The sequence below is a fragment of the Gracilinanus agilis genome, chromosome 1, assembly GCF_016433145.1.
Source record: "Gracilinanus agilis isolate LMUSP501 chromosome 1, AgileGrace, whole genome shotgun sequence".
Classification (NCBI taxonomy): Eukaryota; Metazoa; Chordata; class Mammalia; order Didelphimorphia; family Didelphidae; genus Gracilinanus; species Gracilinanus agilis.
The window spans coordinates 605943617-605969041 of record NC_058130.1 but is presented as its reverse complement, the minus strand read 5'-3'; the positions used below and the strand labels follow the sequence as shown (position 1 = coordinate 605969041).

Here is a 25425-nt window from a genome sequence, read left to right as displayed (position 1 = left end):
GGGGGGGGGGCGTGAGGAAGACCAGGCCTCAGCTTTCCCTACCCACGGCTTTGTGGATTTATCTTTTCCCCCTTCTTTCTCTCCCCCCACCCCCAATTTATTTAAAGTCCCTGTTTACTTTCGTCTCTCCTGGATTGTGGATAAGCGCATGCTGTAGTTGTGATCGGAAAGATGAGCTTGTAGTTGTGTTGGTTCGGGGATTGCATTTTGGTGGTGCTTGCTAATGAGTTATTGGCTGTGGAAGGGTAATGGGGGAGTGCTAGTGGTGGGAAGGCTCGGATGCGGCCACTGCTCTCCTCCTCTTCCTCCTCCTCCTGGTTCCATCGCTTTCTCTTTTTCCTCCTCCTTTCCCTCTGCATCCACTCTCTGATCTGTCCTGGGCTTGCAGTTCCATCCCCCTTCGTCCTGGCATGTGAAGCGCTTTGTTCAGTGCAGCGTTGCAGAGGGGTTTTCCCAGGCTCCGCCCTCCACATTCATTCATGTTTTTCCCTTTGCAACTGTCTTTACGCTTTTGATCATATCATGTTTTTGCTGTATGTAGTAATTTTTTTTTCCATAAAGGAATGATCGTACTAAGTCACTGTAAGGCTTTAAAATGCCTCTCTATTCCCATAAAGATTTTAACATGGAATGGACAGCTAGGAAGGATGGGTAGGCAGTGGAGGGGTAGAAGGAAGAGCTATTAACAGACTAGAAATTTACATATTTAAAATTTTATAGCCCAAATCATATTGAATTAGGTAATTGTATTGGAATAAAATTGAAGTTCACACTTTAGAAGTTTCAGGTAATGTGACTATTTTTGACGATGTTTAAAAAGAAATATTTAAGTATCTGATGCTTATTTAGTACTAATTATACTTAATTCTATGTGTATTGGAAAAATGAACAAACAAGGTTCCTCAGTTGTGGCTTAGAAAACTACTACAGTATTGGAGTCTGATGATATCTGATGCCTGGCAAATCACATAGCATAACTATCATGCCATGTACTTTATTTATCATCATCCATTATTATGCTTTACATTCTCCCAAATATTCTTTTGCAAAGAGATTTATAAATAGTTTAGTATGGCCATTAATGACAGATCCAGAGGAAAGGAAAAGACATTTAATAACAATAGATAGTTTTTGTTTTCTTTCACTTTGATCTCTTTCCTAGCACCAATCCAAGAATTACCAAAAGCTTGTATTACTGTATCAAGATATGTCTCTCTTTCCACAAATGCCAACTGACTTTCACTATTACAATTATTTCTTAGTTACATGGTACTTGACTTTCCAATAATGAATTCCTAGTGACTAGCTTCTCATGTTTCTGACTTCTGGGCCTTAGCATAGTGATCATGTTGTCCTATTAGAAATAGAAAATAATAGTACTTGGTGTTTGTTTACCAAATGTCTTTCAAGGAGCTTAATGAAAAAAACAAAAATCTGCTTTTTAACTGCCTTGTTCATTAATAACTCCTTGAGAATGATTGGGAAAAGTGATAAATTTTGGTAATTAATCTGATAAAGAAGAGTTGACAATTTTTTTTGTATTCTCATCTTCATTTTGGCATGAAGGTCACCCTGGGTTCTCCATGACTATCTTATGGAGTTCCTGGTAGTTCCCATCCATCTGGAAAGTCTTATACAGGCCAGTGATAGAATGACCCTGTGTCTCTGAGGAGCACCTTAACTAAGTGCAGAAAGCCTCATCAATTAATGGTTGGTCATCAGGTTATTAATATCCTTTAATAAATATATACACACATATATATGTATATATTTATATTCATGAAACCCCCTGCTAAGGCATTGATGCAAAGAATACAAATTCTCAAGAAATCAGAACTTTAAAATATTCTTGAAATTGTAAGTTTCATTATATAATAAACACATTTTTACAGTCCTATTCAATAGCTTATATTTCTGATAATGTGTTCTTTAAGCACCTAAGATTTCAACACCCACTACACATTGCAACTGTTGCATTTCCTGGTAGACTATGGTGGTGAGTTGCTGTGTTTGGAAGACTTTTGATGAACATATATTAGCTCTTTGATCCTTCTGTGTTCTAAAAGCCTTAATACATTGCACAAAGATAGGATCTACTAGAAGAACTTGTACTCTCATTGGTGGTCTTAGAGGAATTTTTCTAGTTGCTTTTATGCCAAAATGAAGCATTGGAGAACTTTATTAAAGGATGGTGTTTTTATAATTAGTGAAGTCATTTGAAAACTGAGGATGGGCTGTTTTCTAGTTTTCCTGTTAAGAGAATCTCAGAATATGTAAAATAACTTCACTTAAGAAACACTGTATTCAGTTCCCACTTCTGACACATTTCACTAGCTGGGTGATTATGGACAAGTCATTTAACCTTTCTGAACCTCTGACCTTCTAGTCTGGAAGACCTAGGTGCAAGTCCTGCCACTGATAGTGGCTTAGACAACTCCCTAAGGTATAAGTTGCACAACAAATATTAATCTGTACTGTATTGGTAGAGAGAAGTCACTGGTCCTTACTAATTCCTTCACCAGCCCTAGCATATACCACCTGAGGAAGAAATGAAACAACTACCACAAAGCACTTTATAAACTTCAAATCTTGAGATGAAAGTATCAGGGCTTACTGCTCTCCTCCCTACTACAGGCCTAGCTTGAATAGCAAATTAGTAAGCCACAGAGAAAGAACCTGCCCTCAATGCTTATTCTTGAATATTGACTCCTATTTTGACTTGACAGTGGAGTCTCATATTTGTACCAATTTATTACTGAATAGTTTTATTTTCATTTCTACAGTACATGGATTAGTTGACACATTTCATGGGTTTATGGAGCTACTCTTCCTTGACCTGGTTATACCACCATTTCTAAGAGGAAAAAGTTGTTTGTGACTAAGAGAAGATGCCTCGGACTAAACAGATTCATCCCAGAAATCTGAGAGGTAAGAGCCTAAATATTTTTTTCCTTAAAAAAGAATACTATTATTGGAGTATGAAACTTGCAGTGAGATATCTTGAGTACCAAGGGTCAACAAGATTTGTGGAATTTGTAGCATTGAGGAGACAATGTTTTTGAATAGCAAAATGAGTTAGGCTGCCTTTGATAGAAATGTTAAAGGTCAAATTTAAGTATCTGTAGTCCCTGAAATGATGTCTCATTTACAAAAAAGGGCTATAGTGAAAGTTTTTTTTTTTAATTAGGATTTTTTTTTAGTTTTTGTTGTTTCTTAGAAAAGGCTTAATAATTTACTTGCTTTGATATTTGTCTCTTATTAGTTTACAAGTTGAAGTATCTGATTTAGAGGAAAAGAATGTATAGTACCAGTTTTTTAGAATTAAATTGACATGTATTGGATCTATTACTTACAGAACTTGAAAGTAGTAAATTTGACCTGTTTTCTGTACACATAGAAAGTTACCTACTAGTAGATGGTATATAATTCACAAAAAAATGGAAATGAATGTGGTTTTTCCTCTTAGAAGTTTAATTTTTTTTTAAACCCTTGTACTTCGGTGTATTGTCTCATAGGTGGAAGATTGGTAAGGGTGGGCAATGGGGGTCAAGTGACTTGCCCAGGGTCACACAGCTGGGAAGTGGCTGAGTCCGGGTTTGAACCTAGGACCTCCTGTCTCTAGGCCTGACTTTCACTCTACTCAGCTACCCAGCTGCCCCTAGAAGTTTAATTTTAATGACAGTAAAGTAAGTTTTCTGCCTTGTGGTTTTAAATAATTTCTTTTGTTTTTAATTTTTTTATTCTTGTACTTTCTTCTCCTTTGTCAATTAAATTAACACTTCACTTAATTAAATAATGATCTGTTAAAGCAAATAAGGAAACAATTCCAAACAAATTAAAGAATATCACTATAGATTTCTTGATTACTTGCAAAAGTATAAAATGATTTAAAAATAGAACAGATTTTACTGAAAAGCCCCTTTGGAAAAATAAAATATGTGCAGCTATTCTAAGACGATCCGATCATAGATTTAGAGTTGGAGATCATCTTGTGAAGTACAAACCCCTCACTTTGCAGACAAAAAAGCTAATGACATTTTTATCCATTTCAGTAAATTATTTAATAAAAAGGGAGGGTCACTCCATCTTTCCTTTATCCCCAAGATATATACTGGGTAAGAGGATATTAGAACTGCTTCATTAGCCCAAGCCAAAGTGATATACCAAAATATGAAAGAAGTTTTATTTTTAAAATTTTACAACTTGAATATTTGAATATGATATTTAACAGATTTATGAAATTCATTTCCAAGGGACTTAGAGAATATTATAAATGATGTTTTGTTCTTTGCTGTAGTTCAAAAAAATTTTTGAAATTGGTTGAAATTTTCAGAAAATATTTTACTTAAAAATCTTTATAAAATCCAGGTATTAGTTATTTAAGACTAACCTGGAAGGTACAGTAAGTCATAAATTTTGTTTTGTTTTTGCTTTATATCAAATATGCTTTGTAATTTATTGTGTAAAAAGGAAAAAACGTGTTTTCCTCTATGGTGAGTTGTCAGTGGTTTTGAAGCTAGAGAACATAGAAAATAAATTCTTCTATCAACCTACTATACCCTATTCCTTGACTTGAATAGTTAACTATATTCACTGTTTGAGCACAGGAGAGCAATTTACAGTAAATTAATGAACTGAAAAATATTGATGACCCTTAGGGAGTTAATGACCTGCCAAAAGCTGAAGTTCCTATTCACAAATAGGGTTTGATTCAATAACTCCATTTCTTTCTTGGTAAATACATAATAAAAATGTCAACAATGCTTTTGAAAGAAGTAACATTTTATATTAATTACATTGAAAAAACTCTAATGCATTCCTAATTTCTATAGGATACTGTAGCCTGGGATACAAAGAGAAAATGAAAATGGTCTCTGCCTTCCTGGATCTTATATTTTAGAGAAGGGATATACAATATGTATATAGATACATAATAATTTCATTAATTTCCTCAAGTTACTAGAAAAAAGAAGGAAAGCAGATTATAAATATTTTGTAACATGTTGATATAATCTCTCATGACAACTTTGCGTACAAGATGGAGAGATGTGGTTCAGATGCTAATTCCCCCTAAAAATAGCTTAAGGAAAAATGGAGATATCTCAAATTTAGTTGTAAATTAAGAAAAAGGTAATTGACCAACTATTAAAACAAAAAAGCTAGCTATATTGTCAAAGTATACTACTTTTATAAACAATTAATACCTTTCAGATGGAGTCCCAACTAGTTCAAAGACTGAGCACCAATGAATGGTAATAAATAGATGAATGTCATCTGCAGGGACTTCTTGAGTGGTGTGCCAAAGGACTCTGTTCTTAATATTATCTGTTCACTGATTTCTACAATCATCTGAATCTCAAAACAACTCATAGATTAGATAATAGAAATGGAATCATAAAGCTTAGAGTGGGATGAAACAGTGGTTTGAGACTAATAAAATGAAACTATATATCTTTAGGAAATTTTTAATAGTTAAGAATAAGGGCTAAAGCTGATAATGAGCATATTCCTTCACTGGTCATAGCTATTAAATGGTGTTTTAGTAACTGCGGGATTTCCAGTTTCTGAGCTATTATTCTGCTTCTATTTTGATAAATAGAAGAAACTACTCTTATTCTTTTGATTTATTGAGGTCCTCTGACAATTTTAACATTTAAACAGTAATTTAGATATACTATAGACCAAAGAAATTGTTTGGAAACCAAAATCTCTCCAAATCTAACCATTAATTTGGGGCATGATTTTACATCATTTGGTCTTTAATGTAGTAGATGGTTTGAATCAAGAGTCAGAATTCATACTTGAGTTCTATTACTGAATCTATGTCTCATATTATAAAATCCAGAGAATTTTTCATGTCAAACTACCTGAAAGGGCATTTGTGTAGTTTAGTAAGAATGTTAGTAAGTCACTTGGAATACAGAAGAAAGTTACTATAAAATTTTTGGTTCTCAATACAAGAAGAGAATTTGATTAAATTTGTAGAAATTTTAAAATAAAAAATAAAGCAACCCCTGCTCTCAAGGATCTCACAGTCTAATAGGGGAAACAACATGGAAGTATCTATGTATATATGGGATACACATTAGATAAATAGGAGATATTCAACAGACAGAAGGGTGATCAGGAGAGGTTTCTTGTTGAAATCTACCTCTTGGAGAGGTAGGTACCTGGGATTTAAAAAAGCCAGGAGGTGAAGATGAGAAGGGAGAGAATTTCAAGTACAGAGGATGGCTAATGAAAATGCTGGGAATCTGGAGTGTATGTTGTTTGAGTAATAGAAAGGAGGCCAATATCACTGGATTAAAGAGTGTGTGGGGAGAAAGGGGATTTAAGTATAAGAAGAATGGAAATGGAGGGGTCAGTGTTATATAGAGCTTTAAATTTCAAAAAAAAAAAGAAAATTTTATATTTAGTCCCAAAGACAATTTTCTCAAATTTTGGATAAAAGAAGAATTCTTTGACAACACAAGGGAAAAGATGATCATCAAAAATATAATCAATAATTTTGATTACATAAAAGAAAAAAGCTCTTTCACAAGTAAACTGTAGATAGAATTATAAGAGAAATAATTATCTGGGGGAAAAATCTTTGCAGAAATTTCTTTGATGATGATCTTATAACCAAGTTATGCAGAGTCAGTTATTCTAAGTCACTTAGTAGCTTACAGCTACACTAAGACTTTTGGGATAGCCTATAAAAGGACTTGTTATAAGTAGGTAAGAACAAGATTCAGACAAATGATCAAAAGATTTGAATAAGCAGCTTTCAAAAGGAGAAATGCAAGGTATCAACAGCAGTATGAAAAACTTTAAATTATTAATAATAAGGTAAATGGAAATCAAAACAATTCAAAAATTCTACCTCATTCACATTAGAATGGCAAAAATTAAAAAAAAATGGAAAATGGTGATTTGTTGGAGGAGTTGTTAGAAGGATAGGCACATTAATGTCTTGGTGGTAGAGGTGGTCCAGGCATTCTGGAAAGTAATTTGGAACTATACATCAAAAGTCACCAATCCCTTTGACCTAACAACACTACCACAAGGTGTATATGTGTGTGTAAGGATTAAAAATGATAAAGGCTGATATTATGAGGAAAAATAATATTTTAATTTCCATGACCATGTTGGTAAAAATATATACGACCACACCTGACTATTTTTAAAAATGCTGCCCTGCCGCATCTCCTCCCATCTTGTCAGTCTCCTACGCCAGATAGAGGGAGCCCCAGCTCCACCCCTAAATTTAAGTAGTGCTCTACGTTGGTTCCCGTTGTTTGACGTCATCACGTCAGAAACCGGAAATCTATTGGATTATGGAAAATGTAGTCTCAAAGTCCCCCACATGTCCACAGGAAGTTTGCAAAATACTTTTAAATGGGACCCCCCCCCAAATTCCAAACAACACATTTCCCCCTGAGATCCGGCAAAAAAAAGATTGATCTTTTTTTTGGTGGATCTGTAAACATAGTCTACTTCTAAATTGCAGGAATTTGGGGATAAAAGAAAAGGATAAAAACTAGTCGCATTGACAAAAAGCCAATTTGGGGCAGTCCCCTATTGGCAGAAGAGTGTACATTCAAAACAAATGCATTCAACTCCCCATAGTTCAATCAACTGCACCCCAAAGTTCAAATTTGGATCTTCATGATCCAGGTAAGGCTCTTCAGGCATCTTCATGGTGCCTTCACCAAACAGGTTCATTGTCTGGATTCTGGGGAGATGGCAAAATCCTTATCCTGAAATTACTCTCAAAAGAATTTAAACTTTACATTATAGGTTATAAAACATACATTTCCTTCTAAGAATTATACAGTGTGTATGTGTACACACATGCACATATGTATATGTACATATATATATATATATACCCCAAAGAGCTCAAATAAAGAGCTTTTATCTGCATTTTATACATATGCATTTTCATATGTACAAATTTATAGTAGCACTTTCTGTTATAACAAAGAATTGAGAACAAAGAAGATTCTCATCACTTGGAGAATTATGGTATATGAATATAATTGAATATTATTGTACTATATGAAATGAGAATAAGTACAGATACAGAGAAATCTGGAAAAAAACTTGTTCAGGATGAGAATGTATCTTGTATTTGATACAAACTCCAGTAAACTTAACCTAGAAAATAACCTTTGTAATGACTATAACAATGTAAAGGAAAACAACTTTAAAAAACTTAAGAACTCCAGTAAATACAATAAATATAACCTCAGAAAATTGATAAGGAAACATGCTTTCCACCTCTTAAAAGAGAACTGTTAGACTAGAGCAGGGGTCGGCAAACTTTTTGGCCGTGAGAGCCATAAACATTACATTTTTTAAAATGTAATTTTGTGAGAGCCTTACAAGTTCTCACAACAGTGCCTGAAAAAAAATTGACTTTATGGCTCCTGCAGAAAGAGCTATATCTGACCCTCAAAAGAGCCAGATATGGCTCAAGAGCCATACGTTGCCGACCCCTGGACTAGAGGTTCAGAATGAGACATATATTTTCAGCCCTAGCCAATGTATAGATTTGTTTTTCTTGACTAAACTTAATTATTTAAAAGGAAGTCTTCTATTTGGGAAGGAAGAACTGTTGGACTACTACGTGGTAGGTATTGATCATGTTAAAAAAAAAAGAGAGAGAGAGAAAGCTTCACTGAAACATTTACAAAAATATAGAAAAGAAGGAAGTTCAGAAAGGACACAAAAGATAGATAATTTTGCTACTATCATGTTAAATTTAATATATAACTAGAAACCTAACCTGCATATTACATAGGTGATAGTTTTCTGGTCTCTGCATTTTGAAATATTTCTATTTAAGTTAATTATTTAAGATGACCATTTTCAAAAACAATGAAAAAATAATTAAGTACCTTTTATTGTTAGCTTACATCTATTGGAGGAAAGACTTGAATCTCCTGATTATGGATTCTAAGACTAAGCCTCTAGCCATTACATAGTGAAACCATAAATTTGGAGCCAAACATATGTTACACATTGTCTAGTACAATGCTCTTTTTTTTAACTGACAAAATATCCCAAACCAGAGAGTTTAATTTGTTTTCCTAGTGGTCATAACAAATATGTAAGGAACAGCTCTGGGTTTGGAATTCAGATCCTTTGACTCTAAATCCAGTGCTTGACTAACTACATGTTACATTAATGAACATCATACTCTTCCTTAATTTCTCCTTATTAATCCTTCTTAGTTTTCAATAGACTACCTGTCAGTAAACTTTCATTGGCTAAACTGGGTTGAAGGTAACTGACAGGCAGGCCTCAAACTGGTCAATGAGTTAGGGGGTTTATTACCCCAAACATGTGAAGACTTCCTCTGAAGGAATGAATGAATAAGAATAATTTGTTCCAGTGCCCATGAAGGCAACTAAAGGGACACTGTGAAGCCCTTAGAGCTTGGTCAGATATTAAAAAAAACATTAATATACCCCAATGGTTCCCAGACTTTTTTGGCCTACCGCCCCCTTTCCAGAAAAAATATTACTTATTGCCCCCTGGAAATTATGAAACTACTTATTGAACTCTGAATAGAATGTAATACAAACAAAGTGTGGCATCACCGCTCCCTGGATCGCTACAGCACCCAGCAGGGGGCAGAAGCACCCACTTTGGGAATCACTGATACTCTATCCTTGGCTATTGGCAGCCTTACTTTTGTCTTGCCTTTGGACTTCAATGACTTAAAGAGAAAGTGAAGTGACAACTTTGTGAAAAGCTGCCTCACTTAAATCCAATTCATGATCAAGTCAAGATATCACTCTGGGTTGTCATTGGCCCTTTTCCCAAATGAAGGGCAACTAGTAACATTGAATGCCTATTATATTAATGGAATTATATAGTGGGGATTGGGAGTCCAGAGTTTAAAATAGAAATCCCTGCTTTCAAAGAATTATGACAATATTGCAGAGAGAGGTAGGATAAAACAGATATATAGATATATATGATACAAGGCAAAATTTGATAGGGTCAGAGGAAAAGTCATGTAAAAGTAGTCTTATGAAATTGAAGGGAAAGATCACGGGGATGGGGAGAAAGGGGTGTGTGATGGGAAGATTAAAGAGGGCTTCCTGGAAAAATTGGTATGTGTGCTGGGCATGGAAAGGTTTTCAACAGACAGGGTTGCAGTCATAAAGGAGAGGGGTGTAGTACCTTTTGAAACTGAGAGAAATGGTCTGTGCTAAGGAATTGGGATAGGGCAGGATGAGATCAGAAAACAACTGACCTTGACCTCTGATTACTCTTCTCCACATGCTATTGGGCCCTTCCTCTTCAATTACTTTATTTATGTAAACTGTCAGGAACAATCAATCAATCTCTCTGTCTCTCTCATTCCTTCCACCCTTCCCTTATCTCTTCCCTCATTGTCTCTTCATTGCTTAGCACATAGTAAGAGCTTAATTAATATTTGTTGAATTGGAGAACTAATAGCATAGTTAGTTGGAATTCAAGAAAAAGAAGAGGGAAGTAGCATAAAATAATTCATAAAACTTAAGTTAGAACCAGATTTTTAAGAGCCTTAAACACCAAGACACTGACTTTGTATTTAATCCTAAAAGCAGTAGAGAGACACCAAAGATTTTTTTGAGCAGGGGTGTAATAAAGGTATGCTGCATATTAATAAGGTGATTTTAGAAACTGTGTGAAGGATGGATTAGAGAGGTGAGATGCTGGAGAGAAGGAGATGGGATAGGACATTGATGACAATAGTTTAAAAGTAATGAGAGTCTGGATGAGAGTAGCTGGTGTTTGATTTGAGAGGAGGAGACAAATGCAAGAAATATTGGAAACATAGAATCCATAGGATTCCCCACACTTAACCTATTGTTAGTGCTCATTATACCTGTACATATTCTGTACACTTGTACACATTTATTCAGTGAAATGTGAGTTAATGTTATGATTAAAAATGATAAAGACTGATATTATAAGAGAAATTAATATTTTAATAGCCATGGCCTTGTTGGTGAAATATCTATGATTGCGCTTGACTATCTTTAAATTTACCACTGGTGCCCATCCTCTTTTTCTCGTATGCCAGCCAGCTAACCAGGAAACCCAAGAGACTTTCTCTAGGCCCTCCTCCAAATTTAAACTGCCCTATGTGTGGGGACGTTTGACGTCCCCACGCCCAAAAACTGGAAACCCATTTGAATCATGGGAAATGTAGTCTCACAGTCCCCACGTGTCCATAGGAAATTTGTAACACACTTTTAAATGGCATCTCCCCAATTCCAAACATACATTTCCCCCTGAGATCCGGCAAAAAAAGGTTGGCCCTTTTTCTTCACTGGATCTGTAAACATAGACAACTTCTAAATTTCAGGATAAAACTAGCCGCATTGACAAAAAACCAATTTGGGGGCAGTCCCCTATTGGCATAGTAGTGTACATTCAAAACAAATGCTTTTAACTCATTCAACTCCCCATAGTTCAAATCAACTGCACCCAAAGTTCAATTTTGGTCTCCAGTGAAGGGTCTTTAGGCATCTTTTGGTGCCTCCACCAAACAGGTTCATCGTTGTCTGGATTCTGGGGAGATGGTAAGATCCTTATCCTGAAATTATTCTCAAAAGAATTTAAACTTAACATTATAGATTATAAAACATACATTTCCTTCTAAGAATTATACAGTTCAATAGGAGTAGACTGTCTGTTTTTGTCTGACCCAATGCCTTGTACATAAGAAGTTATTTTGTAAATGTGTGCTAAATTTTTGGTAACTGATGGATTTTGGCATTAATGAAAAAGGAAAAGGAAAAGATGGTGCTAAGATGTTGAGTCTGGGTGAATGAGAAGGAAATGTCTATGACATAAATACAGAAGTTGGTTTGGAAAAAAAAAGATGATGAGTTCAGTTTTTGGTCATATTAAGTTTGAAGTGCTACAAGGACATCAAATAAAATCAGAAATTGAATAGTTGGATTATAGGAATAGAGCTTGGAGGACTTAAAAAAACCTTTTATCAGTTTTTATGACCTCTATACGATGAGCTTAGGAGCCAAAATGAGCCTTGTTTAAAAAAATTATTATTAGGTATAGTTTGCTTTACACAAATAGAATGTGAAAACTTGAATTATAAAATCAAGTTACTTAATTGTGATTAGTCATTTAATGAAAATATTATTTTTTATAATGGTTTACTGTAGTAGAACTTTAATGCTGAGCACGTTGGATTTTAAATATGACTTGATTTAAAAAATTTTGATTTCCTTGCAAGTTATGAAGAATATACTTTTGTAAATTACAAAAAACCCACATAGAAATGTGAGATTATTGTTATTTTTATTATTAACTTCAAGATAACATCTATTTTTTAAACAGAACATTTGTAGTAAATTGCTTATGGTTTTATACAAAGAGAACTATTTGTGTGCTGAGTTGATTGTTAGTAGTGAATTTTTGTTTAATCCTTTTTGGAATTGTGGGGGCAAAGGAGAGAGGGTCAATTCTTCAAGGTTGAACTGATATAGTGCATATTTCTTAAAGCATCATCAACAAGCAAAAGGCTTTTTGGGGATTATAGACAATGTTTTTTTCTTTTGTTAAAATGGCTTGGATTGGATGATTTCAAGGTTTCTTCTAGCCTTGACACTTTGTGATGCTATTACAGGGGTTGATGTCCAATGGCTTGGACATACCTTCTTACATTATTTTCCTAGCTAGTTATTGTGAAGCTGAATGTGTTATCCTATATAATATCGTATTTGAACTGTATCAGAAATTTTGCTACATCATGGACCATAGGGAGCTCATTGGAAGTGAATTTCTTTTCTTTTTTGTTTAAGGTTTTGAATTGTTAACTTCCTTTCATGCATATGTGACTTTGTGGGAGAAAAAGTTAGAATAAAAGCTTACAAATACTTAAAGGAATTAATCTAGACCAAAAGTGAAAATTTCCTGTAAATATTCAAGATATGTCAACATCAACAGTTTCACAATAACTAGCTCAGAAGATTCTGGAAAAAGTTATACTTATCCCAGTTCAACCCTTATAGGTTCACAAAATAATCAAGTCTGGAAGAAACTTTAAGGTCATCTAATCGAAGACCTATTTCAAATCAGCTCCTAGATAAAATCTGTCCTAGGTTGATATATTGAGAAGATGAGTCTTCGATTCAGAAGGCATGGATTTGAATTCTGGTCCTCACATTGACTGTGAGCCTATTTTCTCCACTGTAAAATGAGGATCATAGTACAGTTAACCTTTCCACATTATGGGAGTTAAGGGAACAGTGCCCCGCAAATCTGGAAAATTTCACAACATTTTTTGACTTCCTTTGTACCAGAGAAGCAATCCAAATTTATTTCTTATTTTTAATGGTATTGGATGTTTATGATACCTTATTGTAAAATTTGGGGCTACATGTAGGTCAATGTAATAATACTGTATGAAAAAGAAATAAGAAAATACTAAATAAATGTGAAAATAAAATGAAACAAAATGTTCTTACACATATATTTTATGCATTTCTGAGTTTCTAAACTTTTTCTGTGTCATCTGCTGACTTTTGTGTATTGTCGCAGATTCTGCAAAACTCTCCCAAAGTTCCCAGTTAATTTCTTATGCCAGCCTGTGATATATTAAAACCATGATGCGGAAAATTGAGATGAGGAAAGAATACTTGTAATTTGCAAAAAGTCCTAACATGGTCATTTTTGTAAGTCTTTAAAATATGTGTACCTTTTGTACAGATAAATATTGATAAATCTTGTGGAACCTAATGGTTCAACTCAACCTCTAACCTCTCTGAGTCAGTTTTCTTCTGTGTAAAATGAGATGGTAGAACAGGATGATCTCGAAGGTGCCTCCCAATTCTAAATTCTATGAGCTAATTAAATGTGAGTTTTTATATAAGTAATTTTTTTGTGAATTTAAAAATAAGACTATTATATGGATGTCAAAATATTTATAATAGAACTTTTATAGAGGCAAAAAGATAGAAATAATGTGAGAGTGCCAATCAATTTGGGAATGGCTAAACAAATTATGATAGGGTACATAGGGTAATGAAATGCTACTGTATTGTAAGAAAGGATGATGAAGGAAGAGGAGCACTGGAAAGACTTACATGAATGCAAAATGAAATAAGCAGAACCAGGAAAACTATATATATATGAAAACCACAATATAAAAGGGAAGTACAACAACAACAAAAAATCTAAACAATATGGTGCACATAAAACATTAGAGCTTTTCAATGTATTAATTTTCCTGAATTTTTGTTTTCTCTTTTTCTTAAAAATTTCTTTGTTATGGGGGGATGGCTGTCTAGTAGTGGGTAGGAGGAGTACTGGATGATGTGAAAAATGAAGAATTAAAGTCAAGAAAAAGATTAATATATAGCCCAGTAGCCTTTGTGAGTTATGTTTAGTCAACATTCCCATTGTAACAACACACTTTAAAGTTTGATAAGGACATAACATTTTTTACTAAGAATCTTTTCTCTTCTAACTGGTCCCTCAGAATTTAAAAATAATTTAATTTTCATATTTTCTGTCAGATTATGCTAAAATGTTTGTGAACACTTTTATAGTTAACAGAGGGAAAAATGGAAAAGTGGCGGTGGTTGATGTTGGCCTCAATTTCATTATGATTGTTAAAAGTTTATTGTATAAATGGCTTGTTTTCATAGTGATCAAATGAAATTAAAGTATTTTTGTTTTAAAAAGCTTTAGGGTTATATTAAATATCTGATTTTTGAAGTGATGTTAAATTATTTTTCAGCTTTTATGTTGTAAGGTTAATATAAATCACTTGAATATTTAGTTATTTTAATATTTTTCTTTTTGAAAGCAAGCACAGAATACAGTAATAAAGTAATGATATAGCTAATTAACAGAGTAGTAATTTCACTTCAGAGCTAAGTATTTACTTATAAGCTTTAGTTTTCTCTTTCCATGTAGTAAAAATGGATATAGCATGTATTATATGAAATACTAGCACAGTAATCTAGGCTTATGGTAAATAGAGCCATAATTTATTAATTTAGAATTCTTGATACCTTACACAGCCCTAGGGAGGACTTACCATCATAATGCCCACGGGAGGGTATATGTTAAGTAATAGAATTGTATTAAATTTCATAAAAGATGAAATAAATTATTTTTAAAGTACATTAGCAGCACCATTTGTATACTGACAATTAGAATTGATTTTTAGGTATTTAAATTAAACAGGTATGATAAGAGTTGGTGGCATTATATTAGTTTATGAAAGCTAGCATTTTCTTAAAGACTTTTCCAGAGCCAAATTCATTCTCATGTGAGATGTATATTTAGCATATACTTAGTACATTATAATATTTTATATTTTTCAGATCTCTTAGAATTTTAGAACAAAAGAGTTTTCTTTGAGTTATCTAAGACTTTATGGGATGATTTTGTCAATGGAAGGTTTTAAGTGGACTATTATGAGGTGAATAGTACAGATCATAATAGTTTTCTAAATGGTGACCTTTTTTGTCTCTCAGGTGTCAGTTAGCATCTATTTAATGAACATCTTTTCGGTATCCATATGTGCAAGTAACTGTTAGCTGTAGTTAGAATATGTAAGGAAAATATATCTCAGTCCCTGTTTTGAAGGACTTTTAACTGCCATCTTTGAAGACTATATCATTTTCATACTTAATATTTATTTATCACATTGTATTTTTAAGTACTCCTATAATTACTGTATTTTTGGGGAAAGTTTTTGTGGACCTGTGATCTCAATGTGCAGATACACCCCTCATCACTGTAGAACTGAATCCATTCATACTTTCTGATCCTGTGCAACTCCTGTTCTTGTCCTCCTTTGATTTATCTATAATGAGTCCTTCTTGACATTGGGTGTATACAAATTGGTGACACAAGTAGTTCATTGGCTATGCCCTACTCTCACTATATGACCTGGCCACCTTCTTTGCTAGTCAGACATCACTAAATATTTTTGCATCTCTTCTATAATATAATTCTTCATTGATAATCACATATCTTTCTGTTGTCCTCTAAGTGGCATTCTGTGCTTTGCTGCCATATGTAATAATAATAGGTAATAACAGCTAACATTTGTATAATGCACTTTACAAATATTATCTTATTTGGTTCTCACTCAGATAGGTGCTTTTATTATTGCCATTTTACAAATAAGGACATGGAACTAAACAGATGTCAAGTGACTTGTCCAGGGTTACACAGCTAGTAAGTATCTAGCTAGATTTGAACTGAGGTCTCCTTTATTCAAGGACCAGTGTTTTCTCTGTGCCACCCAACTGAAAGAATTATTTCACTGTTTAAAAAATATGTGGGCCTTTGTTTAAAGGAGAAGCTTGAAGTCATTAAAAGCACTATATGATTTTCCAGAGGCTGTTCTCTTGGAATTGAACTCACTGCTCTTCTCACTTGATTTCGATCTATTTCATTGTTTGTCTAAGATGTGTATGCTGAAGGACCAGCTCTATTGGCTGTCTAGCTGCATGTGATAATCTTGATAAAGACTTTCTTCATCCATTTGGTTTTTCCTGTATAGTTACACAAGACTCTTTTGAGTAAATCATAAATCTCATTTAGGATATCTATTACCAGGGCTTAATGCAGCCATTAGGATGCCAACCACAAATAGAACTCCTGAGAGTAGCAGACACCTTAATAGTTTTTCTATCTCTCTGTCTGATGTCCTTTTTGACATTTATAATCAGTCTTCAAACAAAGTTCTTTCTGTTGTTTCTTTTAAAGAATCTTGTATAATTGTGTGTGTTTGTTTTAGTACTTATTGAGCATTTTTAAGATGACATCTACATTATTTGTATAGTTGTAGCTTAAATATGTAGGCAAGGCATAGTTAATTTATTTTAAATTAGTTTAAAAATATGGGGCTTTTGTTATTTTAAAAATATTGAATTTATGTCACTCTTAATAGTGGTTTTGATACTTATTTAACTGGGACCATTTTCACTCCCAGTACACTATGTAATTCTGCCTTAATGCGGTTTCTTGTTTTTCTGGTTAAACACACTGTGCTGGGGAGAGGATTGGTTAAAGCTATACATTTTTCATTATGACTACATAGAAAGGTCTGCTTGGAATTGTAAGAGTTTTAAGTGTCTTCCTAATCATTCAGGAAGTATATTTTGCCAAACCACAAAACAAGCATCTCCTGTTGCTAAGGCCAGAATTTGAAAGATTAGCACCTTCTTTCCCCTCACTGGTTTTAAACTATAGAAAATACAACTTTAGATTTTTCATGTTTTTGTACATTGCTTTAAGTTTGCAATACTTTTATTAATGAGTACAAATTTAAAACAAGCTGCTCTTTCAAAATATCCTTTACTTCATTTGTTTCATTAAATATAATTGAAAGAGGGACAAAGTATTCAGTGTTGTTCAGTTTGTTCCTGTCATGTTTGACTGTGACCCCATTTGGAGTTTTCTTGGCAAAGATATTGGAGTAGTTTGCATTTTCCTTCTCTAACTCATTTTATAGGTGAGGAAATTGAGGTAAACAGGATTAAGTGATGTAGCTAGGGAGAGTTTAAGCCCAGATATAAACTCAGGAAGATGAGTCTTCTTGACTCTAGGCCTGGCACTCTATCCACTGTACCACCTATCTGCCCAAATATTCATAACAGATCTTTTTTAATGTCAGTACTAAATTTTTGGACACCAAAGAAGAAAAGATTGGATTATCTTTGGAAAATTGTGAATGTTTTACAATATCTCTAAGCTTTTCCGAAAAACAAAAGACTATTTTAAATACCAATAGACTTCTAGTGAAGCTGTTTATGAATCATGGAACATGTCTCTCTCCCCTGAAATGAAGCTGAAAAAATATCTAAAACACAGTGACGCCCAGGAATGGTGGTTGTGAATGGGCAGCAATATATAATAAACAAGGAATGATGATAGAAAAGTGGCAGAAGGGATAGCATCAAATACATGTGACTAGAAAGAAGTTGGCAAGAATGAGGGAGAACTGATAGATAACTGTTCTGTTTGGTATTCATGTTAATATCAAGGAAATCTTGAATGAGGAGCTTATTGTGTAAGGGACTCCTTGTGATGAACTTGTTGGGGATGGGGTCCTGGGAGAGTTACATAGGGTAATGAGGCACTTGGGCTATAATCTTCAAACCTGGAGAGAGTATTCACATAGATGAGATCATATCTATGAAGCACTGGAGTTCAAAATCATTAGTGCGAATTTAACTTCTTAGCTAATTTCATTGTTTCTGCCAGGGGGAAATACTGTCATAAATTTATGTAGCAGTTTAATGTTTACAAAGAGCTCTTTTAAAAACAATCCTGTCAGGCAGAGGTAATACAAGCATTATTTCCTGCTTTTGCAGTAGAGGAAAATGAGGCTCAGAGATGAAATGACTTCTCCAAAGTCACTCAACTTTTTGAATCTGAGAGTTAGTTGCCTGGGAAAAGATTAAGTGTCTTTGCCTGAAGTCAGCTTGAATATATCAGCACTGATACCGAAACTCAGATTTTCCTGACTTCCAAGACTGGATTGCTACTTAGCTGTGCTGCTCTGGCATTTTTTTATTTAAAAAAATTATTATTGATTTTCAATACATATTTCCTATCAGTTAACTAAAGAATTTTTACAAATAATGTTCTAGGATTTAAATATTTTTCTTTTTATCCATTGTATACATTTTATTTGGAGTTATTCTGGACTGTCACCCTGGGATAATGAAAAAGACAGTATTAGGTAACAAGTTAAGAGGAGACTGTCTTTCCATATAGTGATATGGGCAATCTTACTAGTGCAGTTTTTTTTTAACCTTTACCTTCTGTCTTAGAATTGATTCTAAGGCAGAAGAGCAGTAAGGGTTAGTTAGACAGTGGGAGTTGAGTTGTTTGCCCAAGGTCACACAGCTAGAAGTGTCTCAGACTAGATTTGAACCCAGAACCTCCTAACTCTAGGCCTGGCTCTCTTCCCACTGAGCTACCTAGCTTGTCACTTTGGGTGCAGTTTTGAAGTATCAATCAAGAAAGATGGAGATAGAGAAGATATTTTGGTAATTCCTATTGGCTCCTTTTCCACTTTGGGAAAATGGTTGAGTGCTTCTTTTTCCTGAGGTAAAGAATTAAGACTTCCTCCTAGTAGAAATTACATGTTCAGACATCAGTAGGTAAGCCTAAAGCTAATGCCTCAGGCTGTAGACTGCAGACTTCCTTTTCCTCTGGTGGTGCCTTTCCCCACTGCTGCTCCTCCCTCCACTCTCTTCTTTCCCCTTTTAATGTCAGAGAAAGGAGGGAGTCAGAATTACTTTTCTGTCAGAATCTTCCCTGAAAGGGCAAAACTCAAGTGGCTTGGCCCCTTTGAGGCGTCCTAACTCACTTCTCCCTCTCAATTATCACTCTTTCTATGACTTTGTCAGCTCCCATTTAATTATCTTTTTGCAGATGACACCGCAACCTCTTCCTGGGCCTCAGTTTCCTCATTTGTAAAACAAGGGGGATAAACTTTATGACCTCTAAGCTACCTCCCAGCTGTAAATCTTAGTCATAGAATCAGAGATTTAGAGCTGGATGGCACCTTGTAGGCTTTTGAGTCAAATCCTTTTATTTTATAGTTGATGAAATAGTCCCAGAAAAGTTAAAACAACCTGGATCAAACTACTAAGTTTGCAAGATGAGATTCCAAGTCTTGTTCTCTTTCTGTCACATCAGGTGGGTGCTCCAGTCAATGATCCTATTATTCTATGTAGATCTCATCTCTCTCCTGAGTATTGGCTCTGCCACCAGCTGCTTTTTGACATTTGTCTGTTCTTTAAGCTTCTCAAACTCAGCATGTCCAACAAAATGCATCATTGTTACCCTCAAACCTTCTCTTCATCCTAACTTTTCTATTTTTGACACAAGCACCATCTTCATTGTGGGCTCCCAGGCAAGCAACCATAGATTCATCTTGATGCCTCACTCTGCACCCTACATATCCACTCAATTGCAAGTTCTTATTGATCACACCTCCACTGTTTCTTTTCCATCCATCCTCTTTTCTTCATTCACATCACTACTTTTGTTCAGGCCTTATCATTTCTTACCTTAATGAATAGAATGGTCTTCCTGACTCAAATTCTCTCTTCTCCTTGAACTTTGATCAATCAATGTTGCCATTGTTCACTTATTCTACTCCCAGATGACCCTAATCACCAATCCCTGTAACTTTCCAGGCTAACGTGCCTTTCTCTGGTTATAGTTCCCCCAAGATGTATCATTTTCCCTATTAAAATGTAAACTCTTTGAGGGTAGAGACTGTCCATTTCTGTTCTACACAAGCACAGATCTAATGCTGTCATTCTTACTCAGTAAACTCCAGGGGTTCCCTATTACCACAGGGGTTCTTAACTGTTTTTTTTTTTGTTTTTGTTTTTTGTGTCATAGATTCCTTTGGCAATCTAGTGAGGTTTATGGACTTCTTCTTAGAATGTTTTTAAGTGCATAAAGTAAAATATATAGGTTTACAAAGGAAACCAATTATAGTATATTGAAATATTTATCCTAACAAAAACCACAATGATGTAAAAGAAAAAAAACAAACAAACCAACAAACCAGCTCATTGACCCCTAGTTAAAAACCCTTGCTTTAGGATCAAATACATGCTCTTCTTTTTGCCATTTAAAGCCCTTTGAAATCTGTCTCCAGTCTTTTTTTTTTAGACTTATTGCATGTTAACTACTTTTCATGGACACTTTGGATCAGCCAAACTGACCCTTTTGCTATTCATCATATTGAGAATTCCATCTCTTATCTCTATACTTTTAAGCTATTCCCACTACTTATAATGGACTTCCTCCTCACTGCCACTTCTTAGAATCCCTAGTTTGCTTCAAGGGTCAGCTCAAGTGCAATCTCCTTTATTCCCAATCCACAGCTAGTGTCTAGTGCCTCTGTGCTCACCCCTTCCCCCCCAATATCTTGTGTTTATTTTGTATGTGTATGAGAGGTATGGGGAATAGTGGCTAGTCAGGAAGCCAGGCTCAAGCCCATCTCTTACTTCTTGGGCTGTGTGACATTTGAATTACTTAACTTCCCTACTGTAGTTAACTCCTAAAATGATAAGGAGCAGAGAAGGTGCTAACCTGCATTGGGAGAGGGAATTCCCTGTATCAATGAAATCTCAGATCAAGATTCTAACCTATTCTATCCTGCTCTATGTTTTGCTTTTATTTGTATGTGGCTTTTAAAGCCCTTTACAATATGACTTCAACTAATGTTTTTTTTTTTAATTAAAGAAAAAAGTCCCTCTTACCTTCTGCCTTAGGATTGATAATAAATATGGGTTCTAAGGCAGAAGAATGATAAGGACTAGGCAATTGAGGTTAAGTGACTTGCCCAGGGTCATATAGCTAGGAAATGTCTGTGGTCTGATTTGAACCCAGAATCTCCCGGGTCTAGGCCTGGTGCTTTATCCACTGAGCCATTTAGATGCTCCCAGACCCCCAACCTAATTTTCCAGTCTCTGTATATTATTCCCCTTCTTGTACTCTGCAATCCAGCCAAACTGGCTTTTAATTTGTATCTTACTATCCAGTGTTCTAACTCTTGCCTCTGAGCCTTTAACAGTCTCTAATGTTATCTGGAATGTACTCCCCTTTAACATGAAACTTTTCCTGATTTCCCCCTAATGCTAGTCCTTCTTCCTTAAGTACTTTGCATTTTTACACATAGATACATACATACACATTACTTATATGTGCATATGGATATATATTCACATTATATATATTTCATACATATCATACATGATATACTTATTTTAATAGAATACAAGCTTCTTGAGAGCAGGGACTAATTTTTTGTCCTTGTACCTCTAGTGCATGGCAATTAGGGAGGAAATTAAATATTTATTTGCTTGAATATCACTGAAAGAGTGGTAATTCTCTACTTGCTTCAGAAGAAAAGATGAGTAGTTACGTTTATATGTCCTGAGTTCAACGCTGGTCTCAAAAATAGTATTAAAATCAATATTTCTGCATAGAAAAGCTATAGTATTTATTTACTGAGGCCAGTAATTGCAGAGAATGTGATTTATCCCAGTCTAGGTATAATTTATTAATGACTAAAAAAGTTCAGTATTGCGAAGCACCTTGTAATGTGAAGCACGAAGCCATAGCAGAAGTTTGCTGTTTAAGATAGTAGTTCCTTAAATAGAATTAAAGGCCATGACTAGCTGAACAAACATTGGATAAATCCCAAAATGACCAAATAATAGATGAACATGTACAAACAATAAGATGGGTACATAGCATGAGAAATGTGCGTGAAAGATTTATATGTGTTGGTAGTTGATGTGAATATTGATGGCAGATAAATTATGTTGGTGATGAATTAATAAGGATTCCATCTGGGAGTAGAACTTGGATTTTGGTTAGTAAGATTTCATTTGGTTGTAAAATTTTTTTCGTAGAATGATTCTATAGGTCATTCTTTTAGGCAATTGTTTGACCTTTAAGAGCTTTCTGACAGTTGTAGGTTTCTTTCAAAAGCTTGTTATGAGTTTTAACCTTGAAGACTAGCTTAGTGATGATGGAAAATCATTCCAGTTGTGCTTTATTTATTTATTTATTTATTTATTTATTTATTTATTTATTGCTATTTTATTTTTATATAAAAATTTCCATGGTTACATGATTCTTGTTTTTACTTTCCCCTTCATCCCCCTTTATCTTCCCTCCATATCTAACTCACATTTTCACTGGTTTTAACATGTATGATCAATCAATACTTATTTACATATTATTGATAGTGGCATTGGTGTGGTCGTTTCGAGTCTACATCCCCAACCATGTCTGCATCAACCCATGTGTTCAAGCAGTTGTTTTTCTTCTGTGTTTCCACTCCTGCAATTCTTCCTCTGAATGTGGGTAGCGTTCTTTTCCATAAATCCTTCAGAATTGTCCTTGATCATTGCATTGCTGCTAGTACAGAAGTCCATAACATTCGATTTTACCACAGTGTATCAGTCTCTGTGTTCTCCTGGTTCTGCTCCTTCCACTTCACATGGAATTCCTCCAGTTTATTATTCCTTTGAGCACAATAGTATTCTATCACCAGCATATACCACAATTTGTTTTGTGGCTATAAATATTTTTGTACAAGTCTTTTCTTCTATGATCTCTTTGGGGTACAAACCCAGCAATGCTATAGCTGGATCGAAGGGCAGGCAGTCTTTGGGCTTAGTTCCAAATTGCCATCCAGAATGGTTGGATCAGTTCACAACTCCACCAGCAATGCATTAATGTCCCAATTTTGCCACATCCCCTCCAACATTCATTACTCTCTCCTTCTATCATTTTAGTCAATCTGCTATGTGTGAGGTGATACCTCAACGTTATTTTGATTTGCATTTCTCTAATTATTAGAGATTTAGAACACTTTCTCATGTGCTTATTGATAGTTTTGATTTCTTTATCTGAAAATTGCCTATTCATGTCCTTTGCCCATTTATCAATTGGGGAATGGCTTGATTTTTTATATAATTGATTTAGCTTGTATATTTGAGTAATTAGACCCCTGTCAGAGTTTTTTGTTACAAAGATTTTTTCCCAGTTTGTTGTTACCCTTCTGATTTTGGTTGCATTGTTTTTGTTTATACAAAAACTTTTAAATTTAATATAATCAAAATTATTTATTTTAATAATTTATTTTACCAAGCAAGTTAGAAAAAATTACACATTTTGTAATTTTTCTAACTTGCTTGGTTTAAAATTTTTCCAATTCCCATTGATCTGACAGGAATACTATTCTATGTCCACCTAATTTTCTTATAGTTTCCTTCTTTATATTCAAGTCATTCACCCATTCTGAATTTATCTTGGTGTAGGGTGTGAGATGTTGATCTAAGCCTAATCTCTCTCATATTGTTTCCCAGTTTTCCCAATAGTTTTTGTCAAATAGTGGATTTTTGTCCCAAAAGGTGGGCTCTTTGGGTTTATCATAGACAGTCTTGCTGATGTCACTTACTCCAAGCCTTTTCCATTTATCCTCCCTTCTGTCTCTTAGCCAGTACCATTCTTTTTTGATGACCACTGCTTTATAGTATAGTTTAATATCTGATACTGCTAGGCCACCTTCCTTCACGTTTTTTTTTTCATTATTTCCCTTGATATTCTTGATCTTTTATTCTTCCAAATGAACTTTGTTATAGTTTTTTTTCTAATTCAGTAAAAAAGTTTTTTGGTAGTTTGATAGGTATGGCGCTAAATAGGTAAATTAATTTGGGTAGAATGGTCATTTTTATTATGTTAGCTTGTCCTACCCATGAGCAATCAATGTTTTTCCAATTGTTTAGCTCTAGTTTTAATTGTTTGCAAAGTTTTTTGTAGATGTGCTCATATAATTCCTGTGTTTCTTTTGGCAGATAGATTCCTAAGTATTTTATATTGTCTAGGGTGATTTTAAATGGTATTTCTCTTTCTACTTCTTACTGCTGTGATGTGTTGGAAATATATAGAAATGCTGATGATTTATGTGCGTTTATTTTGTATCCTGCAACAGTTGTGTTTTAGAATGATACTCTAGGCCCTATTAATAGTTAAAGCTGAATTAGAAAAAAGAGGTTTGCCACAGAAATTTTAATGTCAGCTTCTGATATTGCTTGAAATCTTATTTTATTAATTATAGCTTTTGTAACTGGTTTACATCTATTTAAAATGACCAGTTTCAGAGTTATAATTCTGTTTAAGAGTGGAGGTTTGGAACTAAGGCTTTGTCCACATAAAATCTCTGCTTGTAGAATAATCTTGTTTCCTTGAAAAATATTTTCATTGTAAAATATATTTGGATTGATGGTTATTTCTAGAGATATAGAAATAATAAAAACATTTGGATTGAACTTTATTTTAAAATATATGCAAATTTTTCAATATCTTTTTTTTAAACCCTTAACTTCTTTGTATTGGCTCATAGGTGGAAGAGTGGTAAGGGTGGGCAATAGGGGTCAAGTGACTTGCCCAGCTGGGAAGTGTCTGAGGCCAGCTTTGAACCTTGAACCTAGGTAGTTATTATGACATCCAGCTGAGTGACAGGACTCGGGTGTCCCTGCACCAGCTATCAAGGGAATCCAAAGGGCAGCTTCCCTGATTAATACACCCTATAATAACTAATATAATAGTATAAAGATACCTTCTTCATAACAGTATTCAATAGATCTATTTGAATGATCATATTAGATTGGGCAAAAAGGACTTTAACAGAAATTATCAGATATTCTTTGGTTTCCATTGTCATAAATCTTGTCTAGCTGACCCCAAGATTTGTGTTTGCATTTTCTTTTTAGCTACTCCAGTTCTGACAATTGAATTTTCCTGCCAGCCATGTGAAGGATTTGCTGCTGTATTAATTCAGGGTTGAGACTTTTGTTATCTGGCTTGTACTTTATACCATTTATATGTTTTGGGGCT

General features: G+C 34.4%; 1 protein-coding gene across 1 annotated transcript in view; it reads left to right on the top strand.

Moving 5' to 3' along the window:
- The first annotated feature begins 2791 nt into the window (after nt 1-2791).
- The window catches only part of HIVEP1 (HIVEP zinc finger 1), a 172631-nt gene continuing 149997 nt past the window's right edge, over nt 2792-25425 (top strand). Inside the window, exon 1 of the mRNA XM_044667705.1 lies at nt 2792-2928. Within this exon, the coding sequence (XP_044523640.1) occupies nt 2889-2928 (40 nt within the window). The 5' untranslated portion in view covers nt 2792-2888. The remainder of the gene's footprint in view (nt 2929-25425) is intronic.